General features: G+C 34.0%; 4 protein-coding genes across 4 annotated transcripts in view; 3 read left to right on the forward strand and 1 right to left on the reverse strand.

Annotated features, from left to right (window-relative positions):
• Window positions 1-133: 133 nt before the first annotated feature.
• On the reverse strand, window positions 134-2,415 carry LOC118276249 (CAAX prenyl protease 1 homolog). The gene is made up of 2 exons (XM_035594495.2): window positions 2,226-2,415; window positions 134-1,900 (listed from the first exon to the last, which is right to left on the reverse strand). Exons 1-2 carry the CDS (start codon window positions 2,313-2,315, stop codon window positions 662-664), a joined length of 1,329 nt encoding a protein of 442 aa, XP_035450388.2. The 5' UTR covers window positions 2,316-2,415; the 3' UTR covers window positions 134-661.
• A 349-nt stretch (window positions 2,416-2,764) lies between these two features.
• On the forward strand, window positions 2,765-3,880 carry LOC118276251 (partner of bursicon). Its single transcript, XM_035594497.2, has 3 exons — window positions 2,765-2,955; window positions 3,033-3,157; window positions 3,429-3,880. Exons 1-3 carry the CDS (start codon window positions 2,832-2,834, stop codon window positions 3,594-3,596), a joined length of 417 nt encoding a protein of 138 aa, XP_035450390.2. The 5' UTR covers window positions 2,765-2,831; the 3' UTR covers window positions 3,597-3,880.
• A 3,120-nt stretch (window positions 3,881-7,000) lies between these two features.
• On the forward strand, window positions 7,001-8,030 carry LOC118276337 (bursicon). Its single transcript, XM_035594609.2, has 4 exons — window positions 7,001-7,154; window positions 7,243-7,352; window positions 7,442-7,567; window positions 7,805-8,030. Exons 1-4 carry the CDS (start codon window positions 7,049-7,051, stop codon window positions 7,937-7,939), a joined length of 477 nt encoding a protein of 158 aa, XP_035450502.2. The 5' UTR covers window positions 7,001-7,048; the 3' UTR covers window positions 7,940-8,030.
• A 583-nt stretch (window positions 8,031-8,613) lies between these two features.
• The window catches only part of LOC118276484 (lysine-specific histone demethylase 1A), a 247,857-nt gene continuing 242,228 nt past the window's right edge, over window positions 8,614-14,242 (forward strand). Inside the window, exons 1-3 of the mRNA XM_050707333.1 lie at window positions 8,614-8,778; window positions 8,869-9,101; window positions 9,708-9,897. Of these exons, the coding sequence (XP_050563290.1) occupies window positions 8,755-8,778; window positions 8,869-9,101; window positions 9,708-9,897 (447 nt within the window). The 5' untranslated portion in view covers window positions 8,614-8,754. The remainder of the gene's footprint in view (window positions 8,779-8,868; window positions 9,102-9,707; window positions 9,898-14,242) is intronic.

The raw sequence follows: 14,242 nt of genomic DNA on the forward strand, positions 1-14,242 counted from the left end.
CACATACATACATATACTACACCGCGCATCGCCATGCCGTACGGTCATGCGACGAACCGCTATCCTGCGCGGTGCGCAATGTATAATATAGACTTGTACAGGTAGTAGTAACTGTGTAGTAAAACAATATAAGTTATACATTACTGGTGTTTATTGCTTTAAAATGGATATTAAAAAAGTTTCACATTTTTAACCTATCTGCCCCAAACGGGTATTACAATTGTACCTACTAATAGGTAGGTATCCTACAAAGACATCAAGTATAATTAAATTGCTATTGGTATGTAGTAGTAGAGAGATATATTAATTACTAAATAAATGCTGCTGCCAACAATTTATACATGTTCACATTCAAGTTACACTAAATACATGTAACAGCTGAATAAAATGTAAATGTAATCACTACTTGACTTATGATAGGATTGTGCTGAAATCTATTGAGAATATAATATGATTATAGTATGGTTTACACAATTTTATAAAACAATGCCAAATCCAACTAATTTGCATTAAAGTTGTTGTTAAGAAAAATATTAAGACTGGACTAGAATATACTACAAAATGCAATTCATAATTACACAGAAGTATATTTTACTTGTACTGTTAAAAATGTATTGACATTATAAAATTGTACATTCTAATTAATACAACTTAAAAAATATTAATCCTTCTTTTCATTTGTAATTTGGTTTCTTATGTTTTCAATTCTATGTAACAAAGTTGGATGTGAGTGATACCATGCTGAATACAATTTGTCATAAATTGGATAATCCAAATTGTCTTTGCCCAACTTAATGAGAGCTGATCTTAACTCATTGGAATATGATAGAGAAACAGCAAAGTTATCAGCTTCAAATTCAAATTTCCTAGAGAGAGCTGTGGCGAAGAAAGATAACACGGAATTATATGGTGCAAGGATCATCTGTAAGACCACAATTAGACCAATAATGATTGGTTCTTGGCCAGCCGGGAAACCAAGAGATGTATACAACATTGAATACTTGAAAAGGAATCCAAAAGCAGTGAATAACAGAAGCAAATTAACTTCTGTGAGGGCAATAGACTTGTAAATATGGCTACAACTCCAGTGACCAAGCTCATGAGCCAGAACTCCTAGAATTTCAGTTTCCGTGCATCCTGTAGTAATTTTCTTTTCTTCATCAAACTTTTCCAATAAGGTATCAAATAAGACTATCCTCTTGTTACCGAACAGGCCGCTAAAGTAAGCATTGCTATGTGCTGACCTCTTGGATCCTTCAACAATGTAAATTTGAGACAAAGGAAAATGCAGTCTTGACGCTAAACCTTCAATACCCTTCCTTAATGAGCCGTCAGGTAATGGTACAAACTTATCAAATAGAGGAGCAATTACAGATGGGTATATTGTCAGCAGCAACAATGTCGCTACAGTGGTGAACATCCACAACCATACCACAAACATGTTTCCTCCAAGCATTATAATATAGATAGCAATGGATATAATGGGGAGGGTGATTACAAAGTTCAGTAACAAAGATTTTAACTGATCTTTTATAAAGAAGCCTGCAGTCTGCTTGTTGAAACCATGCTTTTGTTCTAATACAAAGGTACCATAAATAGTGAATGGCATGTTGACAACAAAATTGAACAAAGTAACAAATATCATAAACACACAACTGACTAGAATCTCTCTCTCAGGAGTAATGTGGAAATAAGCAGCAATGTCTTCAGATTGCTGCCATGCTACATAAATCCACCTTTTGTATAAAACCACAGATGTTAGTATTATACTGTATAATTCTTTTACTATTTTAAACCGAGATTTGTCTATACCGTAAAGACGAGCTTTCTTGAAAGATTCTTCATTTAGCATTTCCCTCAAGTCATTTGGTATGGTGTTATTAGTTTTGTATATTTTCAACTGGAAAAAAGAGAATCATATTATTAATATCATTGATTTGATATTTGCATAATGTAGAGAAACATGTTCTCGGTGCATTAACGATTACATGGCGTCGCGTTGACATGTTGGTAGATATGGTATACGTTATAGCTTATCACACAAGTGAACCAATTAAGTATGCAAAGTTTGACGAATAATCATACATTTATACATCATTCTTATTTGTATTCCTTATTGGAATAAGGTGATAAAGGTATTGTATAGATAAATGCAATGGGAAGTTCAGTAAATATACTTCTAATCATGATAACAAGGTATAATAATAATGGACCGATATGATTACCTGCCGCAGAGACAAATAAAGCTCCCACAAACATTCTCCCCATGAGAATAGTAGAATCAAAAACACAATCACATCTTCATCGAATTTCATTTTTCTTGTAATATGATTATGATACAAAAAAAGTCGAAATATCCAGCCGAAGCCGACCCAACCGGACACAATTTGACAGAATACAGTTTTTAACACGAATTTGACTTTAATTGACATTTATTTGACATTGTCTGAACTTTTTTATACTGGTAATCAGTATTTAAACCATGGATATTGAGATATTTAGTATTAATTTGACAATATTTTGATAAGGTATTAATTAACTTTTCCGTCCAAAACAGTTGAAAACGCTTACTTAAATTAATATGAAAATGTTATAACCTAAGAAATTCTAAAATATAAAGTAAGCTCACTAAGTATGTTGTTAATGTTTACAAGATATTTCAATTATGTTTCGGTATCCTGCTGATAAATCGTGCTCCGGTTCTACCCCATCCCCTAGTTCACTGTTTCCTTTGGTACGTATAAAAGAGAAACAGAGTTGTGTTATACTCATTACAACCTCAGCCACGGCTTAAGAGTCACAATAAAACTAACTAACAAAAATAAAACATTATGTCATCAACAGTATCTAAGATTTTATTTATTTATGGAATTCAATTATTATGTTTCGTAGTTTTACTATGTACCGCAGAAGAGGCTTGTGAAACAATTCCAACTGAAATACACATAACTAAAGGTAAAGTATCTTAAGTCACTGTAATAATAATAAATTGTGACTCTTTTTTTCTTCTCACAAATATTAATTGGTTTCAGAGGAATATGACGATATGGGAAGATTAGTGCGATCGTGCAGTGGTGAGGTCAGCGTTAATAAGTGTGAGGGTATGTGCAGTAGTCAAGTGCGACCGTCGATTTCTGCTCAAACAGGATTTTCTAAGGTATTTATTATTGATTTCGAAAAATCGATCTTGAAAAAAGCTTACTTGTCTTAATCTCAAACTATAAAAATCAACGGCTGCCGAGCAAGGGGCATCGATTTCGACACCTAGGTTGTGGAAAACATTACTGGATATTTTCGGTTTTCGAAACCACTCTTAACATTGGTAATAAAAAGTGGGTGTTACATTTTATGTGTGCACTTCTTAACCCCTCCTCAGGTAACAGGTTATATGCATAAATGTATTTTAACAGTTTGTTTTCTATTGACAGGATTGTTTCTGCTGTCGTGAAAATTACTTGCGGGAGCGTTTGGTTACTCTGACCCATTGTTACGACCCTGATGGTGTCAGGCTTGAAGATGAAGACAGCATCATGGAAGTGCGACTGCGTGAACCTGATGATTGCAAGTGCTACAAGTGTGGAGATTATAGCCGTTAAAATTGTATATAGTTTTCTATTTTATGATGTAACTAAATAAGGGCCCATTTTTGTGAGGACTATCGAAGAACCTATAACATTATGTATTCTGATTTAAATATTATATTTGTAAGTTAAATAAAATAAATGGTCAAGGGTTTTTAAATAAATAAGTAGGCTTTATAGAGTAGTTAAAAAACTTAGTTTTAAGTTACTCCGTGCCTGTGTATTTTGTAATAAATTATTTAACCTGTCACTTAGTTACGATTGATACGATGTTGAAATAAAATATTTTAATGAAGTTATACGACATTTTATTTTACTCTTCAATAATAAATTAGTAATGTATTTATTGTGCCAATGTATGCCAATGTATTTGATCATAAGCACATTACGTCAGAAAGTAGGTACTACTTTCTGAACCAAATGCGCTAACATTGATGATCACTCACAAATTCAAAATCCCTCTCTCTCTTTCCTGCAGGTAAGTTGAAACTATAACGTTTCTCAGTTTATACTTAATTTGCCTGATACAAGATATCATATACAAGATATCGCAACATTCTATTGAAATAAGTCTAGCCATAAATGTTAACTGTTACACATAAAAATTAAAAAAAATATTACATTTGAATTTCGAATCAGTCATTTTTATACGATTGTTAATAGGGATGATGACTGGGTGAAAAATAAATTATTACAACTTTTCAATACAATAAAATATTCAAAAATAATCACACTCTCACTCATAAATTTGATGAACTACTTAATTTTCGATTTTTTCTAGCTAAATTTCTAGAAATAAATCTGCTATTTGACGTCAAAAACTTATGACGTCATAATAGAGTATTTCATACAAAGTTCATAGAAAATATCGTTTTTGACGTTTCGAAAAAAAGTATTGAATTTGACTACTAATACGAAACATGCCTATTGTGTTTTTTTCATTTTGGCGCCAATACATTGTACAATATTTTGCGATATTAAAATGGAGTGGGGTGATAAAGAGAACCGAATCGCTGTGATTGCATTACACAAAGTAGGTATGGAGCCAAATGCAATTTTTAAAACTCTCCATACACTTGGTATTATACCGGGCTATTAATAGGTACAATGAGACTTCCTCTGTTTGTGTCAGAAAAAGATCTGGCCGTTCACGTAGTGTTCGTACGAAAAAGGTGGTCAAAGCAGTAAGGGAAAGAATTCACACACCATCTTCGATAACCAAGTATGGTCCTTTCAGCAAGACTCGGCGCTGGGTCATAAAGCTCAGTCCACGCAGTATTGGTTAGAAGGGAACGTTTCGGACTTCATCAGAGCTGAAGACTGCGCCATGATAATTTGGAGTCCCTAAAACAATCTATACGATTGGCAGTGAAGAATTTTCCCATGAAAAGAGTGGGTGCTTCTATTGATAACTGGCCTCAACGTTTAAAGGACTGTATTGCAGCCAGAGGAGACCACTTCGAAAAAGCTTTTTTATATTTTTCATTGTTGCATATTTATATATTAAACTAACACACTGTCAAAGTTTTTTTTTTTTTTTTTAAACGTTGCCCCACACTAGGTTTTTCTCCTGTGTCGTGGGTGCGTTTACAAACATATAAGTTCACATACACATGACACCCAGACCCATAGCAACAATTTGTGGACCACACAAAGAGTTGCTCCGTGCGGGAATCGAACCCACTACCCGTTGCGCGGCAGCCAGTTGCCCAGCCACCGTACCAACCGTGCAGTCAAAAGTAATAAATATTATTTGCAGATAATTTTTTTTTTTTTATTACAATATTTATGGCAAGACTAGGTAGATGCAACAAAATGTCACGTTTTGATATTCTCATACTAACTTAATTCTACTAACTTAATACTAACTTAATTTAAAAAGGTTTTGAATTTGGTTAATTGTCACCATCCCTAAACAACAGTCTAGGAATGTATATTAGGATGGGCAATGGGCTTATTTTTATGGCTACTGTGCCTAGTTACTGCACCTAAATTAAATCCTCTTGGTTTCTTTTGCTGCCAAAAACAAACTGCAACTCCTATAGACAGGTCAGGATTGATAATAATAAAGACTAACTAAAAAGTAGGATAAATAAAATAATGAAAGTAGCGCTATGTGCTGGAGGAATACGCAGAAACTTTCTTAGATCCGATCTCAATGGACTTAATAAACCTGTGTGGGTTTTGCGCTTTATCTCACAATATAGTAAATAAATTCTATTTTACCGGAGCAGTACGTGGTGATGCCTCATGGAATAAGGAATCGGTTACGATGCCCGTTTCTGAACTATGAGGCAATGATATATGCGTTTAAGAATTTGGCAAGCATACAATAGAAGCAGCAACAGGTAGGTAATCTTGCATTTAGACTACGACTGCTGAATTAATCTAAATCTGGAAATAGTACAACCTACCTCACCTGGAGGCCGATTAAATCTAGAAAGCGCTGGCTGGGCAACCAGCTGCCGCGCAACGTGTAGCGGGTTCGATTCCCGCACGCAGCAACTCTTTGTGTGTCCCAAAAATTACTGTATCGGGTCTCGGTGTGATGAGTATGTGAACGTAAGTTCATTATTTGTAAACGCACCTGCGACACAGAAGAAAATACGAGAGTGGGGCAACGTTAAAAAAATAACAGGTGCCCTAATATTTATCTGACGCTGCCGCCACAATATGGGCAGTTGGGCACGTGGGTCTTGTGGCGCTCTTCTGTTACCTGGCGCCCTAGGTACTTGGCTGGTTTGTCTAAGGGATAATACGGCTGTGACCCCAAGTTTATATCCAGAAACGGTAGTAATCTTTATTTATATGTGTGTGTCATACTTTTTACATAGGGCAAGGTCATTACAAAACATTGCTGAAAACAAACAAATGGAATAGATTTTTCTCCTATCAGGGATTTTAAAACTCATTTGAGCTCACACACCGATGCCTGTGGTATCTGCTAGAAACATTGGGTAGTCTTGTCCGGCAATGGCGAAAACGCTTAACTGACACATATAATATGAAACACCTAATTATATACGCCAAATTATTAACCAGTCAATCTAATCTAGATTTAATCAGAACCTGTGAAAAAGGTATTATAGGTTCAGTTTTCATATAAGGATCAGACAGGTATCAGTACCTACAATATAATAAATAAAAGGTAAACCATTGCTTTTTCTTCGTACTTACTAGATTTTTTATCTTAATATTATTTTCTTTAGTTAAATATAACAAAACATTATTTATAGCTCCCGCTGAGTATCCATTAAAGATCGATTAAATCTTGTCAGCGCTGTAGGTCCACGTGTTCGAAGTTGTTCTCACTAAAATGAGTTTCATGTCGCGTGAGAAGGGTACGACTTTTCTACTAATGCGTGGTGCCTTTATATACTGATGGGATTAGCCGATAATTCATACAACAGTTTCGCCTATCAAAGGATTAAGACGAATTTAAAGTTAATCATTCAATTTACAGCAAAATGTTCCGTTTTGACATAATTTCTTTATGTTTAGTATTTTTGTCGGCTGTTCAAATTAATGATAGACCTGTAAGGGCCCAATCAGTGGAAGTGCAACTCCCTCCAGGTAATTAATTTTTGAATTTAAGAATTCTCACACAGCAGGAAGAGTTTATGTCCAGTTTTTAATTTTTAAATTTTGTTTTTGTTTGCAGGACAAGAGTGTCAAATGACACCTGTTATTCATATCCTTAAACATCCCGGATGTATTCCTAAAGCCATACCGTCCTTCGCTTGTATTGGAAAGTGCTCGAGTTATGTACAGGTAAGTACGGAAAATGACAAAAAAAGTGTGCATTAGCTAAAATAAAACTTTTTGAAAAGTGAACATGATGTTTTATTCTACGTTTACAGGTGTCTGGAAGCAAAATCTGGCAAATGGAACGTACCTGTAATTGCTGCCAAGAATCCGGTGAACGTGAGGCTACCGTTGTTCTGTTGTGCCCTAAGGCTAAGAGCGAGGAAAGAAAACTAAGAAAGGTGATGTATCAAAATAAAGTAATTGTTAAGACATATTTTCACATTGGTAACGACACACATGCCTTAATCCCCGAAGGAGTAGCTAAGCTAGAAGAACACATAATACATCGTCACGAATATGCACTTTTCGCTAGTTATGTTATAATCTTACCTAATAAGGTATGCCTAATTCGGAAGGTGCACTCTAAGGCCGAGGAATATAAAAAATATTTATTTTAACGTAAATTTTCTTTGCAGATCACAACTAAAGCTCCTTTGGAATGTATGTGCCGTCCCTGTGGTAGCATCGATGAAAGTTCTATAGTACCACAAGAAGTTGCTGGATACGCCGAAGAAGGCCCACTGTACAATCACTTTAGGAAATCGTTTTAAAGTTAAAATACTACTTATGTATGTTTGTTATCGCACAAAATATTTTTAAGAAATGTATCTTATTAAATAAAACAAACCCTTTGACCTGAAACTTCAAGAGTTTCATTTATTAGCGATGATCGCAGACAAATGGTTTCAAAAATTTAAACTCTCTTTTAATCAAGGGGATAAAATATCTCATGATTGTTTGAAAATTTGAAGTTAGATATTCCGCTTTTTATTATATGAGCATATAATCACGTCCTATTACACCTTGGCATTATCATGAATATAACTTACAACGTTACTAGTATTTTTTTTTCTTGTGTCTTTTTCTTCCATCATGGTTGCACTTATAGTGAGATTTGTCTTATTTAGCTACATATGGAATTTCTTACTTTTTTGCTCACTTCCCTGATTTTACACAATGTATGCAAGGACATTGAAAAAAAGGATTGCATCAATGCATGCTGTTAAAATCTGTCGTAGGTGGATTCCATATCAATTTGTCACCTTATTCGTGCACTTTACTAAATAAGCTGTTAAATTGCTGTTAATAAATAAATAAAAATAAATGAGAAATATTATTATGATACAATCACGCTGCACCACCACTGACTGGGAACTAAAAAGCAAGGCGTTGGGTTTCTTTATTAAAAAAAAACATCAGATGTCAAGTCAGTTGACAAAATGTCAAATTCATTTTGTTGTTGTCAGTGTCATTCATTACTGTCACTTGTCAGTCCTTCGTTTATTTTGTTTTGAACTTGAAGTTCCCGATTCCTTCTAAATTTTTCTATAATTTACGGCTTATTCTTCAACAATTTATAGCAAAAATGAGTCGTAGGAAACGTGCAAAGGTATGTTACTGTTATAGACTTGCAAATATTTTGCTGGAGTCCTTTATATTATTTGTTTTGATGACTAGGTTATGTTTATCGATCGCACAGGTAGAAACCCGGGAACTGGATGAGAAATTGAAACAAGATGATTCTGAATCTGATCAATCGGAAAAGAGTAAGATCACATCGTCAAGTCCTACATCGGTCGGAGGTCGCAGGGAGTCGTCTTCAAGTCGTAACACCGACGGTAAAGATGCGAAGGAGAAAAAGGATGAATCAAAAACTGATGATTCTAAGAATGATGATATTGAGGAAATTAATTACAAAGAAATGCTCAACAGGTACTTATAATCATGCATCTTTAATTCATACTTACGAAGCTTGTATTCTTCCCTATTTGTTATCCTAAGGAGACCCACCCAACTAAGCAACAACTCCCTTTTATCCCCCAAGGGGTAGGCAGAGGTGCACATTACGGCACGTAATGTCGTTATAAAATGTACATAATACACAATGACTGCACGGTTGGCGCGGTGGCTTGGCAACTGGCTGCCGTGCAACGTGTCGCGGGTTCGATTCCCGCACGGAACAACTCTTTGTGTGATGAACTATTGTTGTTCCGGGTCTGGGTGTCATGTGTATGTGAACTTGTATGTTTGTAAACGCACCCACGACACAGGAGAATATCCTAATGTGGGGCAACGTTTTTTAAAAAAAAGAAAAGAAAAAAGACCTACTTTTCACCATTTGTGTGTAATAAATAAGTCCCATATAATAGGGGGTCAGCCTATTACCATATACTGGCCACAATTCCAGGTTCAGTGCTACTACTGATAATTTTTCGAAAAACCGAAAAGTGCCCTGTAGCAACTGTTTTATCGTTTGTTTGAAGACTATCCCTTTATAAAATTGACTAATTCATTGAAGTTACAATAATGTTTTTACAGCCTCGAAGGTGCAGCATTTCAATCACGGTTACCATTTGACAAGATGTCATCTCTGGAAGCTGAATGTTTCTCTGATTTACAAGGAGCGTCAAGTCATGCATTTGTTCAAATAAGGAACAGAATTTTAAAGCTTTGGTTTGAAGATCCTAAGAAACAGTTGACTCAGGAACTGGCTGTGCAGAAAATGGAGGTAATTGTCATCTATCTATCTATCTATCTATCTATATATATAAAAATCAATTGCTGTTCCTTTGTCTCGCTAAAACTCGAGAACGGCTGAACGGATTTATCTTATCTTGGTCTTGAATTATTCGTAGAGGTCTAGGGAAGGTTTAAAAGGTGAGAAAAAATCAAATAATTGACGGAAAAGCCCTAAAAACAGCCCTTTTCTTTATCCCATACAAACGTTTTCTAACTAATACGTAGAGTCAATTTGAGCTTTATTGCTATTGGATAAAGTTCATTGTTGGATAAATGCTATTGGATACTAAAAAACAAATGCTATTGAATAAGACTTGGAGCACAGAATCCCTACTAATATTATAAATGCGAAAGTAACTCTGTCTGTCTGTAATTACGCTTTCAAGCCTAAACCAGTGAACCGATTTTGATGGAATTTAGTACTGAGATAGAATAGACCTTGATACTTTTTATTGCAAAAAAATAGCGGAGAATGGGTAAAAATAAGGGATAAATGGTCATATGGAAATTCGTCATTTTAAAAGCTGTAACAGTAAAACTTTGTATTTAGATACTTAATGAGGAACGAAAGAACATGGTCTACTTTTTATTGCAAAAAAATAGGGGAGAGTGGGTAAAAATAGGGGTTGAATAGTCATATGGAAATTCGTCATTTTTAAAGCTGTAACAGTAAAATTTTGTATTTAGACACTTAATGAGGAGCGAAAGAACATAGGCTACTTTTTAATAAAAAGGGTAGAAGGCATAGTATGTTTAATAGAGGAGATTAATGTTTACTTGAAAATTCGTCATTTTCGTTAATACGTTGCCTGTGGCTTCACTCGCGTTCGATTCTTATTTAAATACACATATACTTATTTAAATCGCCAATATCCCTACTACCATACTAATGTTATGAATGCGAAAGTAATCCTGTTTGTGTTGAGGTTACGCTTGCACGAATGTTTTTTTTTTGGAATATAACAACGAAACAATGTATTTTTTTATTGATAGGCAATATATAGGAAATTAAAGGATAATAATATAGATAACCTTGGCTACTTTTCATCATGATTATAAAATGATGAATTGGCGGTCGTGGTTTCTTTGGAATCTTTAAAAATGCTAACAGCAACATATTCTCAAGTAATTCACATTTTAGATAACATACGGCAGCATTTTGACCACTAACACCACTACGCGGACGAAGTCGCGGGCAAAAGCTAGATTCGATAAATTTTCATTTGTACATGTCAAATATTTGTTGTTTCTAAATTCAAATTCTGTAAATAATAATTGACATTTATGCATAAACTATGAAAAGGGTGAATAAACAATTGTCTGTATTTTTTTTAATCTATTGAAAATGTTGAAAATTGCATTAAGCATTAATAGAAATTCCTCAAATATTAATTATGCGTGCGTTCAGAAATAATGACAAATTATCAACAGTTACGCGTGTGTTCAGAAATTTATTTTGTGTAAATTAAAGTTTCTATTCACGTTTTCGAACAAACGATGCTCTTTCAATATAGTCTATTGGTGTGAATGACATTGACATTCGTATTGCGCGTTTTTTAAAATATGCAAAATTAAATGTATATTTTTCAATATTTCTGAGAGATTATCTTAATATTTCTTCGAGTTTTAAAGACTAAGAAGATTTTTATTTGCTAATAAGTGTTTGTTAATCAAGGTAAGTTCACATCTTCATTATTGATTTTTAGTAACTTTTGGTGACTACACAATACTACAATTTGGTATACACGGTTATGCAGAAAATGTATGAGAGCTTTTTATTTTCAGTTGGAATTTCGTTTTTAACAATGCTACCAACCAGACGTACAAGCTTAGGCGGCAGAACTCGAAATACGGCAAGTCAAAGAAATATAAGAGCAAATCAAACTGATGAGCAACGCGAAGCGCGAAATGAACTTGAACTGAATCGATATCAAGATAGAAATGTTGTGTTTAATCCCCACAAAGCTGCATTCAGTTATAATGTGGCAATTCATTACAGTTCTATTGGACTAATGAACATTGTGTGTCCACATTGGGATTGAAATTAAAAAATGAAGCCCCTGGATTGTGTTGCGCCAGCGGCCAAGTCAAATTGACGCCATTGGTACCGCCACCAGAGCCACTACATTCATTTTTTGACTCATATCCAGCAGTACAATAATTGCTTTCAAATGACATCATTTGGGGCAACAAAAGTTATACGAGACAATTTTTTGCCTACTTTTAGCAAGTAAGTATCATGGCAAACGTTTTTTTTTAGTTTTAAAACCATGTAGCTGGTGCAAAATATGTCGAGTCAGTGATGTGTTTATTTTTACCCGACTGCCAAGGAAGGGTTATGTTTTTCGCGCGTATCTTGTATGTATGAGCCTAATATTCTTTATTACCTCATTTCTTCGAAACGGCTTGATGGATTTCGACAATCAGGGTATCGTTGGATTCGTCTTAATTACCCAAGTGTTCTTAGATATGTGACGTAAAACAAAAACCAACATGGCGGCCGTGAGGCGCCCTAGATAGGAGTAAAAAAATAATTTTTTTTTATTTGCTACAATATGTGTATCAAATTAAAGAGCTAATCATGAGGATTCCAAAATGGTATATCACTGACATATAGAAAAAAATACTATGTGCAATTATGTTCTTTATTATCCAAACTAAATACTCGTATAGGTACTACGCGACGCGATTGACTAGCGGTATCTGAACTTAAAAGTGAAAAGTGATAATAAAAGTACGTCTTAACTAAATTATTTACAATGAATTTATTTATAAATAAAGGACTAGCGACCCGCCCTCGCTTTGCTGAACGTTAAATAAGGAATCTATCTACATAGTCGTTTACCTATAGCCCATGCGACGCGTCAACTGTAAAGACCGTTTTTTGTCTAAAACTAGTAGAAATTTTGAAACAGTGTAAAGAGCAAATTTTATCTTCATTTAATGTAGAAAATTAATAGACTATTTAAAAGGATAAGGATTAATACTATTACGGACAAAAACCCCTCACAATAAAAGATCCAAAAAAAAATATTAAATAGTCCACACAACGAAAATTATTTTAAAGAATTAGACCGTTTACGAAATTTGTAAAATAGTAAATTTTACTGCCCTTAATCCTTCTTCTTTTTCTAATTCCTTTACTCTCTTTGTGTTACGCAATCAATCTAAAATAACTGGATCGACGTGTGTTATTTTTTTATTATCTTGGTATTGGAAGTAGTTCTCTCGTGTCGCGGGTGAAATCTTGAGAAACACATAGCCGTATTATAACTAACTAAAAAGTGTTAAATAAAAATAAATAAATTTAAAAAATTAAAAAACCCGACTGCATAAAAAACACTTTAAATAAAAACTGAAAAGTAAAAAACAAGCTTAGTCTAAAAGTGTAGATAGCAATGCTATTACCACAAAATTAAATAATTTCATAATCAATACACAAAAAATAATAATCTTATGCGAAACATAATTAAGTGTAACAGTCGGGACCCATTAAATAAACTAGACTAAAATCATTCAATATGGGTCCCGACTGTTGCACTCAATTATGTTTCGCATAAGATTATTATTTTTTGTGTATTGATTATGAAATTATTTAATTTTGTGGTAATAGCATTGCTATCTACACTTTTAGACTAAGCTTGTTTTTTACTTTTCAGTTTTTATTTAAAGTGTTTTTTATGCAGTCGGGTTTTGTAAACAATAAATCAAATACATAATAATAGTCTATAATCCGAAGACTTAATCAGCAACATTTATAACATGTTGTATTTTATAGTGGCATGAACAAGATGTTCTTGGTAAACTAAAGCTGCCGTGGAAGGCTGTTTAATGTCGAGGTTAAAAGTAGTTTTAATTTGAAATGATGTAAAGTATTGTGGCAGTATTTTGCGAGCCACATGGTGATACAATTTGCTATACAACTACCTGTATACATATTTATATTCTTGCAGATTCAGGGATTCAAATATATCATCAAACAGGTTCCTTATTGCCAGTGCCTGTTGAAGACTATACATTTTTGCAAATATATTTTATGGACAATTCAGCAAGAGAAGTCGTTGCGCACACAACAACTCAGTAAAGAGATCCATTGTGATGAACAACTTCAAACATTTTTCCTTCAACACAATAATTAGTTGCATTAGACCGATGCATTAGACATTCACAAATGCATTAGATCGCATGCCATCAGATAATCACAAAATTGTCATCAGAGCCGATAAGGCGCTTGCAGGACAGTGAAATGATTGAATCCTATGAAATAAACACTATTATGAAAATATATTTTGTTTTTTTTTTAAAATTAGTAAAGTCCTTTTCAGGTATAGTGA

Source organism: Spodoptera frugiperda, chromosome 31 (assembly GCF_023101765.2).
Source record: "Spodoptera frugiperda isolate SF20-4 chromosome 31, AGI-APGP_CSIRO_Sfru_2.0, whole genome shotgun sequence".
Taxonomy (NCBI): Eukaryota; Metazoa; Arthropoda; class Insecta; order Lepidoptera; family Noctuidae; genus Spodoptera; species Spodoptera frugiperda.